Source organism: Ascaphus truei, unplaced genomic scaffold (assembly GCF_040206685.1).
Source record: "Ascaphus truei isolate aAscTru1 unplaced genomic scaffold, aAscTru1.hap1 HAP1_SCAFFOLD_1009, whole genome shotgun sequence".
In the NCBI taxonomy this organism is placed as follows: domain Eukaryota; kingdom Metazoa; phylum Chordata; class Amphibia; order Anura; family Ascaphidae; genus Ascaphus; species Ascaphus truei.
Genome location: NW_027453873.1, coordinates 5,575 through 21,213, shown reverse-complemented (window position 1 = coordinate 21,213; position 15,639 = coordinate 5,575). Strand labels below are relative to the sequence as shown.

At 56.4% G+C, this 15,639-nt stretch overlaps 1 protein-coding gene across 2 annotated transcripts in view; it reads right to left on the bottom strand.

Moving 5' to 3' along the window:
- The window catches only part of LOC142474890 (TBC1 domain family member 20-like), a 97,898-nt gene extending 84,727 nt beyond the window's left edge, over positions 1 to 13,171 (bottom strand). For both annotated transcript variants that reach the window (XM_075581032.1, XM_075581033.1), the window contains exon 1: positions 13,056 to 13,171. In XM_075581032.1, coding sequence (XP_075437147.1) covers positions 13,056 to 13,077 — 22 coding nt within the window. In that variant the 5' untranslated portion in view covers positions 13,078 to 13,171. The remainder of the gene's footprint in view (positions 1 to 13,055) is intronic.
- Between the last annotated feature and the right edge of the window lie 2,468 nt (positions 13,172 to 15,639).

The following is a 15,639-nucleotide window of genomic DNA, read 5'->3' as shown; positions in this document are numbered from 1 at the left end:
CACCCCCCGCTCTGCAACGCCACCCAGAGGAGACCACGTGTTACCCAGGAACACAAGACACCCCCCGCTCTGCAATGCCACCCAGAGGAGACCACGTGTCACCCAGGAACGCAAGACACCCCCCGCTCTGCAACGCCACCCAGAGGAGACCACGTGTCACCCAGGAACACAAGACACCTCCCGCTCTGCAACGCCACCCAGAGGAGACCACGTGTCACCCAGGAACACAAGACACCCCCCGCTCTGCAACGCCACCCAGAGGAGACCACGTGTTACCCAGGAACACAAGACACCCCCCGCTCTGCAACGCCACCCAGAGGAGACCACGTGTCACCCAGGAACACAAGACACCTCCCGCTCTGCAACGCCACCCAGAGGAGACCACGTGTCACCCAGGAACACAAGACACCCCCCGCTCTGCAACGCCACCCAGAGGAGACCACGTGTTACCCAGGAACACAAGACACCCCCCGCCCTGCAACGCCACCCAGAGGAGACCACGTGTTACCCAGGAACACAAGACACCCCCCGCCCTGCAACGCCACCCAGAGGAGACCACGTGTCACCCAGGAACACAAGACACCCCCCCACCCCCGCTCTGCAACGCCACCCAGAGGAGACCACGTGTTACCCAGGAACACAAGACACCCCCCGCTCTGCAACGCCACCCAGAGGAGACCACGTGTTACCCAGGAACACAAGACACCCCCCGCTCTGCAACACCACCCAGAGGAGACCACGTGTTACCCAGGAACACAAGACACCCCCCGCTCTGCAACGCCACCCAGAGGAGACCACGTGTCACCCAGGAACACAAGACACCCCCCGCTCTGCAACGCCACCCAGAGGAGACCACGTGTTACCCAGGAACACAAGACACCCCCCGCTCTGCAACGCCACCCAGAGGAGACCACGTGTTACCCAGGATCACAAGACACCCCCCGCTCTGCAACGCCACCCAGAGGAGACCACGTGTCACCCAGGAACGCAAGACACCCCCCGCTCTGCAACGCCACCCAGAGGAGACCACGTGTTACCCAGGAACGCAAGACACCTCCCGCTCTGCAACGCCACCCAGAGGAGACCACGTGTTACCCAGGAACACAAGACACCCCCCGCTCTGCAACGCCACCCAGAGGAGACCACGTGTTACCCAGGAACGCAAGACACCCCCCGCTCTGCAACGCCACCCAGAGGAGACCACGTGTCACCCAGGAACACAAGACACCCCCCACCCTGCAACGCCACCTAGAGGAGACCACGTGTCACCCAGGAACACAAGACACCCCCCGCTCTGCGACGCCACCCGGAGGAGACCACGTGTCACCCAGGAACACAAGACACCCCCCGCTCTGCAACGCCACCCAGAGGAGACCATGTGTTACCCAGGAACACAAGACACCCCCCACCCTGCAACGCCACCCAGAGGAGACCACGTGTCACCCAGGAACACAAGACACCCCCCGCTCTGCAACGCCACCCAGAGGAGACCAAGTGTCACCCAGGAACACAAGACACCCCCCGCCCTGCAACGCCACCCAGAGGAGACCACGTGTCACCCAGGAACACACAGGACACCCCCCGCTCTGCAACGCCACCCAGAGGAGACCACGTGTTACCCAGGAACGCAAGACACCCCCCCCACCCCCGCCCTGCAACGCCACCCAGAGGAGACCACGTGTCACCCAGGAACACAAGACACCCCCCGCTCTGCAACGCCACCCAGAGGAGACCACGTGTTACCCAGGAACACAAGACACCCCCCGCTCTGCAACGCCACCCAGAGGAGACCACGTGTTACCCAGGAACACAAGACACCCCCCGCTCTGCAACGCCACCCAGAGGAGACCACGTGTCACCCAGGAACACAAGACACCCCCCCACCCCCGCCCTGCAACGCCACCCAGAGGAGACCACGTGTTACCCAGGAACACAAGACACCCCCCGCTCTGCAACGCCACCCAGAGGAGACCACGTGTCACCCAGGAACACAAGACACCCCCCGCTCTGCAACGCCACCCAGAGGAGACCACGTGTCACACAGGAACACAAGACACCCCCCGCTCTGCAACGCCACCCAGAGGAGACCACGTGTTACCCAGGAACACAAGACACCTCCCGCTCTGCAACGCCACCCAGAGGAGACCACGTGTCACCCAGGAACACAAGACACCCCCCGCTCTGCAACGCCACCCAGAGGAGACCACGTGTTACCCAGGAACACAAGACACCCCCCGCTCTGCAACGCCACCCAGAGGAGACCACGTGTTACCCAGGAACACAAGACACCCCCCGCTCTGCAACGCCACCCAGAGGAGACCACGTGTCACCCAGGAACGCAAGACACCCCCCGCTCTGCGACGCCACCCAGAGGAGACCACGTGTCACCCAGGAACGCAAGACACCCCCCGCTCTGCGACGCCACCCAGAGGAGACCACGTGTTACCCAGGAACACAAGACACCCCCCGCCCTGCAACGCCACCCAGAGGAGACCACGTGTCACCCAGGAACACAAGACACCCCCCGCTCTGCAACGCCACCCAGAGGAGACCACGTGTTACCCAGGAACACAAGACACCCCCCGCCCTGCAACGCCACCCAGAGGAGACCACGTGTTACCCAGGAACGCAAGACACCCCCCGCCCTGCGACGCCACCCAGAGGAGACCACGTGTCACCCAGGAACACAAGACACCCCCCGCTCTGCAACGCCACCCAGAGGAGACCACCTGTTACCCAGGAACACAAGACACCCCCCCCGCTCTGCAACGCCACCCAGAGGAGACCACGTGTTACCCAGGAACACAAGACACCCCCCCACCCCCGCCCTGCCACGCCACCCAGAGAAGACCACGTGTTACCCAGGAACACAAGACACCCCCCGCTCTGCAACGCCACCCAGAGGAGACCACGTGTTACCCAGGAACACAAGACACCCCCCGCTCTGCAACGCCACCCAGAGGAGACCACGTGTTACCCAGGAACGCAAGACACCCCCCGCTCTGCAACGCCACCCAGAGGAGACCACATGTTACCCAGGAACGCAAGACACCCCCCGCTCTGCAACGCCACCCAGAGGAGACCACGTGTCACCCAGGAACACAAGACACCCCCCGCCCTGCAACACTACCCAGAGGAGACCGCTTGTTACCCAGGAACACAAGACACCCCCCGCTCTGCAACGCCACCCAGAGGAGACCACGTGTCACCCAGGAACACAAGACACCCCCCGCTCTGCAACGCCACCCAGAGGAGACCACGTGTCACCCAGGAACGCAAGACACCCCCCGCTCTGCAACGCCACCCAGAGGAGACCACGTGTTACCCAGGAACGCAAGACACCCGCCCACCCTGCAACGCCACCCAGAGGAGACCACGTGTTACCCAGGAACGCAAGACACCCCCCGCTCTGCAACGCCACCCAGAGGAGACCATGTGTCACCCAGGAACACAAGACACCTCCCCGCTCTGCGACGCCACCCAGAGGAGACCACGTGTCACCCAGGAACACAAGACACCTCCCGCTCTGCAACGCCACCCAGAGGAGACCACGTGTTACCCAGGAACACAAGACACCCCCGCTCTGCAACGCCACCCAGAGGAGACCACGTGTCACCCAGGAACACAAGACACCCCCCGCTCTGCAACGCCACCCAGAGGAGACCACGTGTCACCCAGGAACACAAGACACCCCCCGCTCTGCAACGCCACCCAGAGGAGACCACGTGTTACCCAGGAACACAAGACACCCCCCGCTCTGCAACGCCACCCAGAGGAGACCACGTGTCACCCAGGAACACAAGACACCTCCCGCTCTGCAACGCCACCCAGAGGAGACCACGTGTTACCCAGGAACACAAGACACCTCCCCGCTCTGCAACGCCACCCAGAGGAGACCACGTGTTACCCAGGAACGCAAGACACCTCCCCCACCCCCGCCCTGCAACGCCACCCAGAGGAGACCACGTGTCACCCAGGACCACAAGACACCCCCCACCCTGCAACGCCACCCAGAGGAGACCACGTGTCACCCAGGAACACAAGACATCTCCCGCTCTGCAACGCCACCCAGAGGAGACCACGTGTCACCCAGGACCACAAGACACCCCCCACCCTGCAACGCCACCCAGAGGAGACCACGTGTTACCCAGGAACACAAGACACCCCCCGCTCTGCAACGCCACCCAGAGGAGACCACGTGTCACCCAGGACCACAAGACACCCCCCCGCTCTGCAACGCCACCCAGAGGAGACCACGTGTTACCCAGGAACACAAGACACCTCCCGCTCTGCGACGCCACCCAGAGGAGACCACGTGTCACCCAGGAACACAAGACACCCCCCCACCACCGCCCTGCAACGCCACCCAGAGGAGACCACGTGTCACCCAGGAACGCAAGACACCCCCCGCTCTGCAACGCCACCCAGAGGAGACCACGTGTCACCCAGGAACACAAGACACCCCCCGCTCTGCAACGCCACCCAGAGGAGACCACGTGTTACCCAGGAACACAAGACACCCCCCGCTCTGCAACGCCACCCAGAGGAGACCACGTGTTACCCAGGAACACAAGACACCCCCCGCTCTGCAACGCCACCCAGAGGAGACCACGTGTCACCCAGGAACACAAGACACCCCCCCACCCCCGCCCTGCAACGCCACCCAGAGGAGACCACGTGTTACCCAGGAACACAAGACACCCCCCCGCTCTGCGACGCCACCCAGAGGAGACCACGTGTCACCCAGGAACACAAGACACCTCCCGCTCTGCAACGCCACCCAGAGGAGACCACGTGTCACCCAGGAACACAAGACACCCCCCGCTCTGCAACGCCACCCAGAGGAGACCACGTGTTACCCAGGAACACAAGACACCCCCCGCTCTGCAACGCCACCCAGAGGAGACCACGTGTTACCCAGGAACGCAAGACACCCCCCGCTCTGCAACGCCACCCAGAGGAGACCACGTGTTACCCAGGAACGCAAGACACCCCCCGCCCTGCAACGCCACCCAGAGGAGACCACGTGTTACCCAGGAACACAAGACACCCCCCGCTCTGCAACGCCACCCAGAGGAGACCACGTGTTACCCAGGAACGCAAGACACCCCCCGCCCTGCAACGCCACCCAGAGGAGACCACGTGTTACCCAGGAACGCAAGACACCCCCCACCCTGCAACGCCACCCAGAGGAGACCACGTGTCACCCAGGAACACAAGACACCCCCCACCCTGCAACGCCACCCAGAGGAGACCACGTGTTACCCAGGAACACAAGACACCCCCCGCTCTGCGACGCCACCCAGAGGAGACCACGTGTCACCCAGGAACACAAGACACCCCCCGCTCTGCAACGCCACCCAGAGGAGACCACGTGTTACCCAGGAACACAAGACACCCCCCGCTCTGCAACGCCACCCAGAGGAGACCACGTGTTACCCAGGAACACAAGACACCCCCCGCCCTGCAACGCCACCCAGAGGAGACCACGTGTCACCCAGGAACGCAAGACACCCCCCGCCCTGCAACGCCACCCAGAGGAGACCACGTGTTACCCAGGAACGCAAGACACCCCCCGCTCTGCAACGCCACCCAGAGGAGACCACGTGTCACCCAGGAACACAAGACACCTCCCGCTCTGCGACGCCACCCAGAGGAGACCACGTGTCACCCAGGAACACAAGACACCCCCCGCCCTGCAACGCCACCCAGAGGAGACCACGTGTCACCCAGGAACGCAAGACACCCCCCGCTCTGCAACGCCACCCAGAGGAGACCACGTGTTACCCAGGAACGCAAGACACCCCCCGCTCTGCAACGCCACCCAGAGGAGACCACGTGTTACCCAGGAACACAAGACACCCCCCCACCCCCGCCCTGCAACGCCACCCAGAGGAGACTACGTGTTACACAAGAACCCAACCCTGAGTGTGAAAAGCGCTGGCCTTTCATGTGGGACAGTGGTTTAAATACTTCTCTACCAGACGCTACAAAAACTTAAATCCTTCTCCGTCAAGGATTCCCCCAATTTATCCCCATTTAATGTGTAAGTCGCCAGTTTATTCTTGCATCCCAAATGCATAACCTTACATTTATCTGTATTAAACCCCATCTGCCATTTACCTGCCCACGTTTCCAGTCTCTCCAAGTCCTTCTGGAGAGAAATTACATCCTGCGCTGATTCTATTACCTTACACAATTTAGGCCGAGTCCGTGGTGCAGGCGTGGTCAGAGCGCGTAGCCCGCGCACGCATGTCAGCCGAACAATCTGTGGCATACAGATCCTCGCGACAGGGTGGCGTGGCCGATGACGTCACGGAGCTGGTTCGCCCTCATTGGGCCGCTCACGTGACCCCGCCCGTCGCGAGAAAATCAGAAACGGTCTCGCAAAAAAACAGCCGCGCCGACGCACCCGTGCGCGCTAAGGACGTTCGCATAGACTAATGAGTTTGGGTGCATGGACCCGGCCTTGGTGCCATCTCTATGCCAACCTCAAGGTCATTAACAAGCAATATCTGCGCTCTCTATGCCAACCTCAAGGTCATTAACAAGCAATATCTGCGCTCTCTAAGCCAACCTCAAGGTCATTAACAAGCAATATCTGCGCTCTCTATGCCAACCTCAAGGTCATTAACAAGCAATATCTGCGCTCTCTATGCCAACCTCAAGGTCATTAACAAGCAATATCTGTGCTCTCTATGCCAACCTCAAGGTTATTAATAAGCAATATCTGTGCTCTATGCCAACCTCAAGGTCATTAACAAGCAATACCTGCGCTCTCTATGCCAACCTCAAGGTCATTAATAAGCAATATCTGCGCTCTCTATGCCAACCTCAAGGTCATTAACAAGCAATACCTGCGCTCTCTATGCCAACCTCAAGGTCATTAATAAGCAATACCTGCGCTCTCTATGCCAACCTCAAGGTCATTAATAAGCAATATCTGCGCTCTCTATGCCAACCTCAAGGTCATTAACAAGCAATATCTGAGCTCTCTATACCAACCTCAAGGTCATTAACAAGCAATATCTGTGCTCTCTATACCAACCTCAAGGTCATTAACAAGCAATATCTGTGCTCTTTATGCCAACCTCAAGGTCATTAACAAGCAATATCTGCGCTCTCTATGCCAACCTCAAGGTCATTAACAAGCAATATCTGCGCTCTCTATGCCAACCTCAAGGTCATTAACAAGCAATATCTGCGCTCTCTATGCCAACCTCAAGGTCATTAACAAGCAATATCTGTGCTCTCTATGCCAACCTCAAGGTTATTAATAAGCAATATCTGTGCTCTATGCCAACCTCAAGGTCATTAACAAGCAATATCTGCGCTCTCTATGCCAACCTCAAGGTCATTAACAAGCAATATCTGTGCTCTCTATGCCAACCTCAAGGTTATTAATAAGCAATATCTGTGCTCTATGCCAACCTCAAGGTCATTAACAAGCAATACCTGCGCTCTCTATGCCAACCTCAAGGTCATTAATAAGCAATATCTGCGCTCTCTATGCCAACCTCAAGGTCATTAATAAGCAATATCTGCGCTCTCTATGCCAACCTCAAGGTCATTAATAAGCAATATCTGCGCTCTCTATGCCAACCTCAAGGTCATTAACAAGCAATATCTGTGCTCTCTATGCCAACCTCAAGGTTATTAATAAGCAATATCTGTGCTCTATGCCAACCTCAAGGTCATTAACAAGCAATACCTGCGCTCTCTATGCCAACCTCAAGGTCATTAATAAGCAATATCTGCGCTCTCTATGCCAACCTCAAGGTCATTAATAAGCAATATCTGCGCTCTCTATGCCTACCTCAAGGTCATTAATAAGCAATATCTGCGCTCTCTATGCCAACCTCAAGGTCATTAATAAGCAATACCTGCGCTCTCTATGTCAACCTCAAGGTCATTAATAAGCAATATCTGTGCTCTCTATGCCAACCTCAAGGTCATTAATAAGCAATATCTGTGCTCTCTATACCAACCTCAAGGTCATTAATAAGCAATATCTGTGCTCTCTATGCCAACCTCAAGGTCATTAATAAGCAATATCTGCGCTCTCTATGCCAACCTCAAGGTCATTAATAAGCAATACCTGCGCTCTCTATGCCAACCTCAAGGTCATTAATAAGCAATACCTGCGCTCTCTATGTCAACCTCAAGGTCATTAATAAGCAATATCTGCGCTCTCTATGCCAACCTCAAGGTCATTAATAAGCAATATCTGCGCTCTCTATGCCAACCTCAAGGTCATTAATAAGCAATATCTGCGCTCTCTATGCCAACCTCAAGGTCATTAATAAGCAATACCTGCGCTCTCTATGCCAACCTCAAGGTCATTAATAAGCAATACCTGCGCTCTCTATGTCAACCTCAAGGTCATTAATAAGCAATATCTGCGCTCTCTATGCCAACCTCAAGGTCATTAATAAGCAATATCTGCGCTCTCTATGCCAACCTCAAGGTCATTAATAAGCAATATCTGCGCTCTCTATGCCAACCTCAAGGTCATTATTAAGCAATATCTGTGCTCTCTGTGCCAACCTCAAGGTCATTAACAAGCAATAGCTGCGCTCTCTATGCCAACCTCAAGGTCATTAACAAGCAATATCTGTGCTCTTTATGCCAACCTCAAGGTCATTAATAACCAATATCTGCGCTCTCTATGCCAACCTCAAGGTCATTAATAAGCAATATGCACAAAGCCACTTACAATAGGGAAAATACTTTGCGCAAACTAGCTTAATTATTATAGCGAGACATTGTGGCGGGAGAGGGTTAACCAAGCCAATAATAAAGGTATTATGCCCGGCTGGTTAACCCTAAACCCTGTTGGGACTGAAGGGGTTGAACCATTGTCCCCATCATCTCATGTTTCCCCTACACTATCTTTATTGTCCCTATTTTGCAGCTAAAGGAGCTAGCTGCTGTTGAATGAATGAACTATGTGCGAATTGTATTTGTGACACAAGGGGGAGCCTCTAGCGCTGAACCCAGCGCTAAGTGAAGACACGTGCCTGTGAATGGGTGGCCGCTTTGGAGTATAGGGATCACTTCCTAAGCCGTAGACCTCTAAACCGCAAAGTCAATTGGATAAGGGGTTTGCGGTCTAACTGAAGTGCTCTCCTGTCAGAATGTATCCACTGGGCTCGTTAGCCACTTAAGGTGAACGTATTGGCGTGGGAACTAGGTTAAACCGCAGACCACATCACAGCCCCTCCAATTAAGTGGCTAACTTGCGCTAGGAGTGAGCTAGCACTCTAATTTTTGGATCCCCGGTAGCTGAAGAAATACGACACACATACATATTTGTTTTATATTGTTTATAAAAAAGATAGAAACCACATATAAAGAATAAAATGTGTTTCAGCGCTGGTTTTAAATGTAAAGACAGGAAACTTTCCCTGTCAGCTGAGGGATTTCTCATCTCCGTACTTCCAGGGCACCCTGCCGAGTTGGTGCCTCAGTGTCTATGGGAAGTCCGGAGTTGAAAAGCCTCAGAGATCCTAGGTGTTAGGATGGCCGGGATATTGTAAGTACCAGATACCGGTGGGAAGTATGGGCACTTCACACTTAGTAGCCAAACCCCAGACTTACTGCCGCCAGGTAAGGGGTTGGACCCGGTATGCTAAGGAGCTCAGGTGTGAGGTTAGCACATGCTCTGTGCAAACCGGGAAGCAACTTCTGCCCTCTTTGCAAGGTACTGGCAAGTCTGGGATAGGTGGGAGAAATGTTACCACGGGCGGGATTGGTTGTGCATGTTAGGTATAGGACCCGTAACCCTATAAAAATGCCTGCTGGCCAGTCCCCATCTAAGATTTTACCAAGAAGCGTCCAAGAACAGCGTCAGCGGTTCCGGAGTGCGAGAGGTTAACCAAGGATCGTGCCCCTTTTCTGGAATTCATTAGAGCTAAGGGTTCCCGAACGAACCCTGTAAGGACTGAACAAACCTAAATATAGGGGTGGCAACTTGTGCCCCTAGCCAGGAACTGTTACACGGATCAATTTGCGCACCCACTTGCAGGGGTGCAGGGGTGCCCAGAGACTTTGTTTAATTCCAAGGACATTTGATTTCGTTCCCCCCTCCCAGTGTTTTATTAAGTGTATATTGTGAAGATTTGTGTGTTTGTCTGAAAATAAATAGATTACAATTTATTTAACTCCTCGTGTTCGCTCAGTGCAGAACCCCGGTATTAATGTGTGCATAAGTTCGGTCTCCCGTGACAGACATCATGTCTGTTATGTAGTTAGATGCACCCTGGGTAGGGTGACCGTTCATCCCGCACTCATTAAAAGGCCCGGTTTCTCAAAATCATTCAAATGTCCGGGTTCTTAGTTTCTCTCTTCGCCGCACTTCAATCCGTAAAAAGACACGGCTCGTGGTGTGATCGGCCGTAACATTTTAAGGATACTGGTAACCTCTAATGAAACGATTTATTAATATAAAGCAAAGCGCCATTTTGCTGCGCGCTAGAGAGCGTGTGTTATGTCAGGAAACTGAAAGAAATCAACGGGGGGCACGATAACACAAATACCCTTACAGTATTTACTGTTACGTGATAGAATTTGATTTATAAATACTTTGTGTACGTGTGGCGGGTTTTACTTTTGCACATCGGATCCCCCTATACTGGGGGATGGAGCCGTAGAGACCAATAAACAGAAGAACAATACGTAACCCCCCCCCCCCTTTGCCAGTTGGCGCACGCTCCATATTTAATAAGCGAGCCTCTTGGTGCAGTTTAACCCTAAAACATGCTCCGGTTATAGCTGTAGCCATGGCTGGTTCCTGGGTACCATTCTGCCCTCGCTGGCATGCAAGTCCTGGTAAGAGCAGGCAGTGCCAGTACCAATCATCGGTTTCCCCCCACACAGGCCGTCCCTTGAGTGACAGGGGAGGGGGTGGGACTAGGTCTGTGTTCTGCCCAATCCTGGGTTCAGACCTGGTACCTTCCCCCTACTGTACTTAAGGGAGGTGCAACCCCAAATTTAGTGGTGTCTATACCGTGAGAGAGAGAAGGTATCACACAGGCCTGCTGGGCACTGCGGGCCCTGGTCCTCCTCCCTGACGGGGAGAGTGGGTGACAACCTTTACCCCTGGTCCTGCTAGAGGGCTGGGGAAGAGCAGAGACTGCTACGGGGGACTGCTGCGGGGGCCCTTGACCCGTAGTGAAGGTCCAGGGACCATTCTAAGTCTGGGAGACCAGAACAGAGACTGTGTTGAGCAGAGGACTGCCGTGTGCTGTGAGTGTACAGGAATAAGGAGATTGCCTCCATACACCTGGAGCTTACGGCAGGTGGAGGCGCTTTATACCATGGAGTGCAGTCCCCACAACCATCGGCGGACAACTCAGCCTCTTGTGAACCAACATATAGCATGCACCACACACCTGGTAACAGGGGGATCTCCCACAGGGTGGGAGATCTCCCACAGGGTGGGGGATCTCCCACAGGGTGGGGGATCTCCCACAGGGTGGGGGATCTCCCACAGGGTGGGGGATCTCCCACAGGGTGGGGGATCTCCCACAGGGTGGGGGATCTCCCACAGGGTGGGGGAAGCAGCGTTACATAGTGTTATAGTGTAACCGTGCAGCTCAGAGTAACAATATACAGCCTGTGTATCTGGCCACTGCTTCCTGGGGCTCTGTGTGCGGTGACCAGCAGATAAACATCTCCTGACCCTCTAACCCACCTCCTCCTATCCCCCCCCTCACGCCTCCTCCTACCCCCCCCCTCGCACCTCCTCCTACCCCCCCCCCTCGCACCTCCTCCTACCCCCCCCCTCGCACCTCCTCCTACCCCCCCCTCACGCCTCCTCCTATCCCCCCTCACGCCTCCTCCTATCCCCCCCTCACGCCTCCTCCTATCCCCCCTCACGCCTCCTCCTATCCCCCCTCACGCCTCCTCCTATCCCCCCTCACGCCTCCTCCTATCCCCCCTCACGCCTCCACCTATCCCCCCCTCACGCCTCCACCTATCCCCCCCTCACGCCTCCTCCTATCCCCCCCTCACGCCTCCTCCTATTCCCCCCTCACGCCTCCTCCTATCCCCCCCTCACGCCTCCTCCTATCCCCCCCTCACGCCTCCTCCTATCCCCCCCCTCATGCCTCCTCCTATCCCCCCCCCCCTCACACCTCCTCCTATCCCCCCAATCACACCTCCTATCTCCCCCCTCCTCCTATCCCCCCCCCTCACGCCTCCTCCTATCCCCCCCCTCACGCCTCCTCCTATCCCCCCCTCACGCCTCCTCCTATCCCCCCCCTCACACCTCCTCCTATCCCCCCCCCCTCACACCTCCTCCTATCCCCCCCTCACACCTCCTCCTATCCCCCCCCTCACACCTCCTCCTATCCCCCCCCTCACACCTCCTCCTATCCCCCCCCTCACACCTCCTCCTATCTCCCCCCTCACACCTCCACCTATCCCCCCTCTCACCTCTCCCTCCTATCCCCCCCTCTCACTCCTATCCCCCCTCTCACTCCTATCCCACCTCCTCCTATCCCCCCTCTCACTCCTATCCCCCCTCTCACCTCTCCCTCCTCCTCCTATCCCCCTCCCCCCTATCCCCCCTCTCACCTCTCCCTCCTATCCCACCTCCTCCTATCCCCCTCACGCTTCCTCCTAGACCTCCTCACGGCACCTCCTAGCCCCCCCGCACACCTCCTCCTATCACCTACCCCTATCCCCCCTCTCACCTCCTCCTATCCCCCCTCACCTCTCCCCCCTCTCACCTCTCCCTCCTATCACACCTCCCCCTCCTATCACATCTCCTCCTATCCCCCCTCTCACCTCTCCCTCCTATCCCCCCTCCCTCCTAACTCACCTCTCCCTCCTAACCCCCCTCTCACCTCTCCCTCCTAACCCCCCTCTCACCTCTCCCTCCTATCCCCCTCTCACTCCCATCCCCCCTCTCCCTCCTACCCCCTCTCTCACCTCTCCTCCTCTCACTCCTACCCCCCCCTCTCACCTCTCCTCCTCTGACCTCTCACTCCTACCCCCCCTATCACCTCTCCTCCTCCCTCTCCCCTCTCCCTCCTACCCCCTCATCTCACCTCTCCCCCCGGGGCCGCTCATTCTCCTCTCGCAGTTTCCCAGGGACACAGCACCGGCCACTTCCGGACAGCCGGGTAGCACCGCCAATCAGCGATCAGCATCCAGCACAGGCCCACCTCCACCCTCAGCCTATTGGGCAGCGCGTGTCATCATCTGACCAATAGCGTGTTGCAACGTCACGTCCAAAGACCTGGGCATATGTCAGCTACGCAAGCCGTCACAGGGAATTCTGGGAAATGTAGTCCTGCCTTCTGAGTGGCTGAGCTCAGGAGGAATTCTGGGAGGGTGGCTGAGCTCAGGAGGAATGCTGGGAAATGTAGTCCTGTCTTCTGAGTGGCTGAGATCAGGAGGAATTCTGGGTAGTGTAGTTCTTTTTATGTGAAACCATACACCAGTATATGTATATGTATAATATGTTTATTTAAATAGCAGAGCAGGGGTGTGCAATATTTTCCCCCTGCGGCCACCTGCCGGCTGTCCCCCCCCCCTCCTCACCTTGGCTCCGGCGCCATAGCAACGCGTGTTCACGTGTTGCCATGGCGACACGTCGGAGCCTCTGTAACCCCCATGCCCCCCGCAGAGAGTCTCGTGCCCCCCAGCTTGCCCACCCCTCCCGGAGAGCACCTCATTAATCGCTTTTATTTGGGCGAATAACAGATGTTATAAGACAGGCGTCCGGGAGTTCTGCGCTCCTCCGCAGGTCGGCGATACGGATTCTCACAGATAGCCATCTAAGGCTAAGATTACAGTGCGGCGTGCGTGCCCTGAGGTACGAGGCGACAGGGAGGCGTGGCCGTGACGTCACGTGAGCGCTTCGCCCTCATTGGCTGAAACACGCACGTGACCCGACCGTCGCGCGGCAACGACAAAATTATTTGTCTGGCCGAGAATCGTGCGCTCCATGGCCGGCCTCATAGAGGTACCGCCTTTTGTTTGCGGCACGTGCGGCCACTATAATCACGGCCTAAGGCAGATAAAGCAGGGCCGGAACCAACAGGTAGGGGGATGGGTGGATGGATGTGGGTGGGTGGATTGGTGGGTGGATGGATGGGTGAATGGATGGATGGGTGGATGGGTGGGTGGATACGTGGGTGAGTGGATACGTGGGTGGGTGGATGGGTGGGTGGATGGATGGGTGGATGGATGGGTGGATGGATGGGTGGGTGGATGGGTGGGTGGATGGGTGGGTAGATGGGTGGGTGGATGGATGGGTGGGTGGATGGATGGGTGGGTGGATGGGTGGGTGGATGGGTGGGTAGATGGGTGGGTGGATGGATGGGTGGGTGGATGGGTGGGTGGATGTGGGTGTGTGGATAGATGGGTGGGTGGATGGATGGGTGGATGGATGGATCGATGGGTGAATGAATGGGTGGGTGGATGGATGCGTGGGTGGATGTGGGTGGGTGGATGAGTGAATGAATGGGTGGATGGGTAGATGGATGGATGGATGGGTGGGTGGATGGGTAGATGGATGGATGGGTGGGTGGGTGGATGGGTAGATGGATGGATGGGTGGGTGGATGGGTGGGTGGATGGGTAGGTGGATGAATGGGTGGGTGGATGGGTAGGTGGATGAATGGGTGGGTGGATGGGTAGGTGGATGAATGGGTGTGGGGATTTCCCTGCCTGTTTGTTCCATCTCTGCATTATCTGCCTGCCTTTGATGGCAATCTTCATTTCTATCTGTTAGACACCTTTTCCTAAATGTTACTTTATGTCTGAAGCACTTCTTCCCATTATGTGTTATTTATATGATTGTGTCACGTATATTACTGCTGTGTACATTAATGGCGCTCTATTAATAGATACGTACATATAAATAGATACGTACATGCATATACTGTATACCTACACACACAAGAACACATCATGAAGACGGAAGATACTGCCCCCCAGTGGGCACCATTGCTCACAGGCAGAACACTACATCCACCATTTAAACATTCAAATCAATGGAATGTTTTAAAGCCTCAAGAACAGAAAACATTTGAACTCAAAATGATAATACACCTTGACCCTAAAACAAGAGGATATAATGCGGATATGAGGTTTCAAACACACTGCACCAGTGTTTTGTAATGTGTCTCCCTCTCCCTGCCTCTCTGAATAGTATAATTAACCCTACCCCCCCCCCCCTGCACACTGCTGATGGATGGATGGTCCTGTGCCTCACTGCCCCTTACCCCCCTCTCCCCCCTGCACCCCCCTTACCCCCTCTCCCCCCTGCACCCCCCTTACCCGCTCTCCCCCCCCCCCCCCGCACACTGCTGATGGATGTATAGTCCCGTGTCTCACTGCCCCTTACCCCCTCTCCCCCCTGCAACCCCGTTACCCGCTCTCCCCCCCCCTGCACACTGCTGATGGATGTATGGTCCTGTGTCTCACTGCCCCTTACCCCCTCTCCCACCTACACCCCCCTTACCCCCTCTCCCCTGCACCCCCCTTACCCCTTCCCCCCCCCTGCACACTGCTGATGCGTGTATGGTCCTGTGTCTCGCTGCCCCTTACCGCCTCTCCCCCCTGTACCCCCCTTACCCGCTCTCCCCCCTGCACACTGCTGATGGATGTATAGTCCTGTGTCTCA